The sequence below is a fragment of the Mustela nigripes genome, chromosome 8, assembly GCF_022355385.1.
Source record: "Mustela nigripes isolate SB6536 chromosome 8, MUSNIG.SB6536, whole genome shotgun sequence".
Taxonomy (NCBI): domain Eukaryota; kingdom Metazoa; phylum Chordata; class Mammalia; order Carnivora; family Mustelidae; genus Mustela; species Mustela nigripes.
The window spans coordinates 21,348,769-21,355,504 of NC_081564.1; the positions used below are offsets into that span (position 1 = coordinate 21,348,769).

The 6,736-nt window shown below is 44.8% G+C and overlaps 1 protein-coding gene and 1 long non-coding RNA gene across 2 annotated transcripts in view; one reads left to right on the top strand and one right to left on the bottom strand.

The window, feature by feature from the left end:
- Window positions 1-974, top strand: part of LOC132023297 (iron-sulfur cluster co-chaperone protein HscB-like) — a 26,189-nt gene extending 25,215 nt beyond the window's left edge. Inside the window, exon 6 of the mRNA XM_059408738.1 lies at window positions 624-974. Within this exon, the coding sequence (XP_059264721.1) occupies window positions 624-661 (38 nt within the window). The 3' untranslated portion in view covers window positions 662-974. The remainder of the gene's footprint in view (window positions 1-623) is intronic.
- LOC132023298 (uncharacterized) overlaps window positions 1-6,736 on the bottom strand; it is a 20,048-nt gene that overhangs the window by 6,455 nt on the left and 6,857 nt on the right. Inside the window, exon 2 of the long non-coding RNA XR_009405918.1 lies at window positions 3,873-3,953. This is a non-coding gene — a long non-coding RNA (uncharacterized LOC132023298). The remainder of the gene's footprint in view (window positions 1-3,872; window positions 3,954-6,736) is intronic.

A 6,736-nucleotide genomic window follows, 5' to 3' on the forward strand; every position in this document is an offset into this window, starting at 1 on the left:
AGCCGCTGCCTTCGGCTCAGGACAAGATCTCAGGGTCCTGGGATCGAGTCCCACATCGGGCTCTCTGCTCGGCAGGGAGCCTGCTTCCTCCTCTCTTTCTGCCTGCCTCTCTGCCTACTTGTGATCTCTGTCTGTCAAATAAATAAATAAATAAATCTTTAAAAAAAAGAAGAAAGAAAGAAATTCAATAGAAAACAGAAGAAAATCCAAACTGCTAGATGCAGACATCAGGTGGGGAGTGGGAAGAGATGAAGGTGGAAGGTAGGAAGGGGAGGGATCCTGAAGGAACTGGAGTCTGGTAAGCAGGCTAAGCCTCCATGAAGACCAATAGGGAGTCATGGAAGGTTTTAGAGCAGGGGAGGAACACATCAGGATGGCATGTTGGACGAATAACCTCTGTCTGTGCCATACTTAACAGGCTGGAGGAGCAAGAGTTGAGTAGGGAGACTAGCTAGGATATTCCAGCAAGAAAGAGATCACGGAGCCTATGGGGTCATGGTGATACTGATATTCTCAGTTTTGGGCAGTCCTACTTGCTTAGGTGAGGAAGCTGCCACACGCTGGGAATGTGCTTATCACACAGGTTTAATAGTATCTGCCACGTCCCTTCTCTTCTGCTCTAGGTTCCCTTCTTGATGTTGACCTGAGAAGCCACGTGTAGATGCCTCATCACCACTACCAGTGCTCACCACAACCGTGCCAATGTCCAGACGACACAGCTGGTCAACTAATAATTAACAAAGAAGAAAGCAGACAGGGGACCTAGACTAAAGGAGACTGGAGAGACAAGGAAACATAACGCACTGCTGAATTATGATGCCATCAAATCAACTATAAAAAAACCTTTTAAGGGGCACCTAGGTGGCTCAGTGGGTTAAACCACTGCCTTCGGCTCAGGTCATGATCCCAGGATCCTGGGATTGAGTCCCGCATCGGGCTTTCTGTTCAGCAGGGGGCCTGCTTCCCTTCCTCTATCTCTGCCCGCCTCTCTGCCTACTTGTGATCTCTCTCTGTCAAATAAATAAATAAAATCTTTAAAAATAATAATAATAATTAAAAAAAAACCTTTTAGGGACATTTTGGAAAATGTGATTACTGATTAGGTGATTTTTTTTTTAAACATATTTTTTATTTATTTGACAGAGAGAGAGGTATCACATGTAGTCAGAGAGGCAGGCAGAGAGGGGAGGAAGCAGGCTCCCTGCTGAGCAGAGAGCCTGATGTGGGGCTCGATCCCAGTCCCCTGAGATCATGACCTGAGCCGAAGGCAGCAGCTTAACCCACTGAGCCACCCAGGTGCCCCTGATTAGGTGATTTTAAAAAATTATTAATTTTGGTGACACCTGGGTGGCTTAGTCAGTTAAGTGTCTGCCTTTGGCTCAGGTCATGATCCCAGGTCCTGGGATGGAGTCCCACATCCGGCACCTTGCTAAGTAGGGAGTCTGCTTCTCCCTCTGCCAGCTGTTCCCACTGCTTGTGCTTTCTTGTCTTTCTCTCTGACAAATGAATAAATAAAATCTTTTAAAAAAATTATTAATTTTGTTAGGTGTGATAATAGCATTGTGTTTTTTTTCTTAAGTATTTGTTAGAGATCAATACCAAAACATTCACAGATAAGATATTATTCTGGGATTTGCTTTAAAATAATCATGAAGGGGCGTCTGGGTGGCTCAGTGGGTTGAGCCTCTGCCTTCGGCTCAGGTCATGATCCCAGGGTCCTGGGATCAAGCCCTGCATCGAGCTCTCTGCTCAGTAGGGAGCCAGCTTCCCCTCCTCTCTCTGCCTGCCTCTTTGCCTACTTGTGATCTCTCTCCCTCTGTCAAATAAATAAAATCTTAGGAAAATAAAATAAAATAAAATAATCATGAAAGGGACGCCTGGGTGGTTCAGTCAGTTAAGGGCCTGCCTTCAGCTCATGTCAGGATGATTGAGTTCTACATCAGGCTCCTTGCTCAGCAGGGAGCCTGCTTCTCCCTTTGCCTGCCATTCTCCGGGCTTGTGCTCTCCCTCTCTCTCATTGTGACAAATAAATAAATAAAATCTTTTTTTTTTTTTAACTGACTTTTTAAAAAATATTTTATTTATTTATTTGACAGAGAGAAATCACAAGTAGACAGAGAGGCAGGCAGAGAGAGAGAGGGAAGCAGGCTCCCTGCTAAGCAGAGAGCCCGACGTGGGACTCGATCCCAGGACCCTGAGATCATGACCTGAGCCGAAGGCAATGGCTTAACCCACTGAGCCACCCAGGCACCCGGCACTTTTTATTTTGAAGGTTGTTACCAGACACAGGTTCTGCTGGCACCTTACTCTCAGATTTCTCAGTCTCCAGAACCATGAGAAACAATTCTCTGTTATTTATAGCATTTGTTATATAAAGCCTGACCAGACTAAAACACAGGGTTAAAGAAGATGAGAAGCAATTAACACTAGCTGCAAGCATTTCCTGACCATTAACTATACCAGACACTGTGCTAAGTGTTCTACTTTTTGTCAGTTTCACCAAAACTCAGTATTTTGGCGTCAGTAGCACTCCTTTGCAGAATAAGAGGCTGAGATGTCTCAAGGTCTCACAGTTACTATTGATGGTTTTAGATTTTTGTGATTCCGAAGCCAGGATCACAATCGTGGCTTTCCACAGCAAATGGAAATATTCTTTGCTGTTGAGCGCCCCCAGAATGCATATTTGAGGGAAGATCCCTCTATGAGTCAGGGTTCTCCAGAAAAACAGAACCAATAAGATATATATTTAAGAGGAAATCTATTATGGGAACTGAGTCACATGCTTATGGAGACTGAGAAGTCCCAAGTCACTTCTGTTTGTGAGCTGGAGAACCCTGAAAGCTGGTGATATAAGTCAGCTGGGTCCTAAGGAGGAGTTGATGGTGGAAATCTCCACTGAGTCTGAAAGCCTGAGAACCAGGAGCATGTTTTTGTTCATGGGCAGAAGAAGATGGATGTTACAGCTTGAGCAGAGCCAGTTCCCCCTTCCTCTGCCTTTTTGTTCAGTTTGGGTCCTCCCTGGATTGCATGATACCCACTCACTCTGGAGGGCCATCTGCTTTACTTAGGTCACCTATTCAAATGCTAATCTCTTCTGGAAACACCCTCGCAGACATATTCAGAAACAGTGTTTTAGCAGCTACCTGGGCTTTGTTTAGCCTAGTCAACTTGACACATAAAATGAACCATCACAATCCCTAAGGAATTAAATAACTTAAAAATGGCAGGATCCTCTCTTATCGAGGGTAGGGCAAACACTGCATGGTCAGATGTTGCCACTAACATTCCAAACGTGTGGCACCTTCTCAGAAGCAGCATTTATTCATTAATGTTTAGATCATAAAAGTATGGAAATACTATGGCTAGAGGTATGAAAAAACTGCATATGAAGATAATAAAGGGCTATAATATGTTTATCGGAAATATTGTGTCAGGTCATGGGTGTTTTTCATGATTCTTTAAGATTTTATTTATTTAGGGACGCCTGGGTGGCTCAGTGGGTTAAGCCGCTGCCTTCGGCTCAGGTCATGGTCTCAGGGTCCTGGGATCGAGTCCCACGTCGGGCTCTCTGCTCAGCAGGGAGCCTGCTTCCCTCTCTCTCTCTCTGCCTGCCTCTCCATCTACTTGTGATTTCTCCCTGTCAAATAAATAAATAAAATCTTTAAAAATAAATAAATAAATAAATAAATAAAAAGTGCCAAGTGCACCCCAAGTCCCTCTATTCCTGTTGGGTCTGTAATTGACTGTGAATGGTAAGGCATGAGAGCTCCTGCCAAAACCTCCCAACTCCATTTTTTATGATTTCCCATGATTGGTTTGCACACAACCCATTTTCTCCTTCAAAGAGGGCCCTCGCTTCCCTGTGTCCTCACCTGGTGTAAGCGCCAAGGGAGTTATCTTGAGTCTTCCAAAAGGGCGTTAATCCCATTCATGAATCCCGTAGGCTCCACCTTCTAATACCAATACAATCGGGATTAGGATTTCAACATTTGAATTGGGGTAGAGGAGTAACACAAATAACTGACCAGACGGACAGATGCTTAACCAGATGGGCCACCCAGGAGCCCCCCAAAATAAAAGAACCAAAAACACTTATCCTTTGACTATAAAATATCACGTATTCCTTGGAAAAGAACAAAAGCCTGAAATTTACAGCCTTAGAGTATAAATTCTGATAACCCCACCTCTCATGAGTCATTGCCATCAATATTTTGGTTTATGTCTTTTCTTCCAGAGGGGATGAAGGTTAATACTTTTGTATTAATATCCTAAGAAGGTTGTTTCTTGCTTATTTATTTATTTATTTATTTGAGGGGCACTTGGATGGCTCAGTTGGTTAAATGTCTGCTTTTGGCTCAGTTCATGATCTTGGAGTCCTGGAATCAAGCCCTGCATTGGGCTCCCTGCTCAGTGGGGGGACTGCTTCTCCCTCTCCCTCTGCCTGCTGCTCCCCTTGCCTGTGCTCTCCTGCTCTCTCTCTGTCAAACAAAAATTTTTAAAAAGATTTATTTATTTGGGAGGGAGAGACAGAACAGAAGGAGAGGGAGAAGCAGATTCCTCGCTGCACAAGGAGCCCACCGTGGGGCTCAATCCCGGGACCCTGAGATCATGATGTGAGCAGAAGGCAGAGGCTTAACTGAGGGAGCAACCCAGGTGCCCCTCTTGCTAAATTCTATTAACTGATGGCGATTAATTAGGTAGACAAATTACTTATCCTCTCGTTTTAGTTTTATCACCTTTATATAGAAAAATATATATACATGGGGTCCAGTTATGAGAGTAAAATGAGAAAATGTGGAGATCTGTATGTGTTATGTGATGTTTTGGAATAAGGTGAGGTTTGGTTGGGTGAGGTCCTGAACTGATGGCCAAGAAAGAATTTTTGAGACGTCTTTGGTGCAAAATGATGGTTTTTTTAAAGTAGGGGGACAGGACGCATGGGCAGAAAGGGCTGCTGCACTGGCTGATTATATACTTGGGAGCTGGGGGTAAGGAAAAAGGGAGGGTTTTTTTTTTTTTTTTCAAAGATGTTATTTATTCATTTGACAGACAGAGATCACAAGTAGGCAAAGAGGCAGGCTGAGAGAGAGGAAGGGAAGCAGGCTCCCCGCTGAGCAGAGAGCCTGACTCAGGGCTCCATTCCAGGACCCTGAGATCGTGACCTGAGCCAAAGGCAGAGGCTTTAACCTACTGAACCACCCAGATGCCCCAAAAGGGAGGTTTTTAAAAGAATTTCTGTATGCTAGGGAGAAAAAGCTACGAGATATTGGAGGCCTTGCCATGTCAGGTTAAGGTTGTTCCTCCCTCTAGTAAAGCATTCAGCTGAGAGTTTCCTTCTGGAAGTTAGGTTACTAATAAGAATGCCATATATATATACACATATATATATATATATGTATATATATCTCATTAAGACATTTTGTAAAACGAGGAAGAATCCTGTCTACAGGACCATAATTTCTATAAGGTAACCATTTGTTTCTCCCTTCCCTTAGCTTTAGGGCAGCCAGGGGTACCTGAGGAATGATCCACAGATCCCACCTGGGGGAGGGGGTGTTGCTGGGTGATAACTTGTGCTTTGCCCTCAGCTTGCCTCCTGCTCCCTCATCAGTATACACTAGCACACAGATGTATATGTGCACATGTTACCAAATGACCTATCATAGCCACTAACTCAGAAAATGAACTAGTGAGCCTCGGCGCAATGCCCAGCCAACTGCTCCATCCCAGGGAATCCCAGAAGGGCTGGACAAATCAAAAGCATAGCTCCTGGTTGGGTTTGCCAACACCTTTGCTAAACCAACCCAGATAAATTTGTAACAAGTGAAGCCCGATCTCTCAAAAGACAAGGGTTGGGAAAGGAGAGAGAAATTTACTTTGGTGGAGGTGGTTGACTCAAGCCTTAACAAATGGCCTCTTTGCCTGCAAGCTGGACACCTAGACTTTTACAGGGATGTAAGAGAACAGGCAGACAGGGAGTGATTACGGCTGGGGTTTGGGATGTTCAGCCCACCATCAAGGACACAGAAGGTATGAGGTGTGGCCTTCTAGGCATTCACTTGCTGTGGGGGCTCTTCGGAACTGGCAGTTGCAATGTTGTAGTTCTCAAAGCCTCAAGAAAGAGCAATGAGAAATAACCGTTGGGGTCTGTAATTGCACAAGATAGCTCTTGCGTGCACACATATACCCACACAAGTAAGAAAAAAAGACTAGAAGTGGTGAGGGAGCAGAAGGCAAGCTGAGGACAAAGGACAAGCTGACACCTTGCAACTACCCCCCCCCCCCACCCAGGGGTGGAGTTCATGTGACTTTCTTCTAGGATACTCCCATCTATCTTAAGGTTAATCCTTTGCTCCAGAGAAAACAACCTTAGCTTGACAATAGTCAGGCCTGCAGTATCCCAGGGGTCTTCTCTAGCATCTGAAAGTTCTTTTGGACACCTCTCTAAATCCTGGCAGGGGGAGGTGCCCAAAGCCCAAGTATATAGTCAGCCATTCCTCACAAGACCAGTGCAGCCACTCTGCCCATGGGTACTGTTTCTGTGCTTTAATAATATCACCGTTTTTGCACCAAAGAGGTCTCAACAATTCTTTCTTGGCGGTTGGCTTTGAACCTCACCAACAATCCAAAACTACATTAAAAAGGATATTCAGGGGCGCCTTGGTGGCTCAGTGGGTTAAGCTGCTGCCTTCGGCTCAGGTCATGATCTCAGGGTCCTGGGATCGAGTCCCGCATC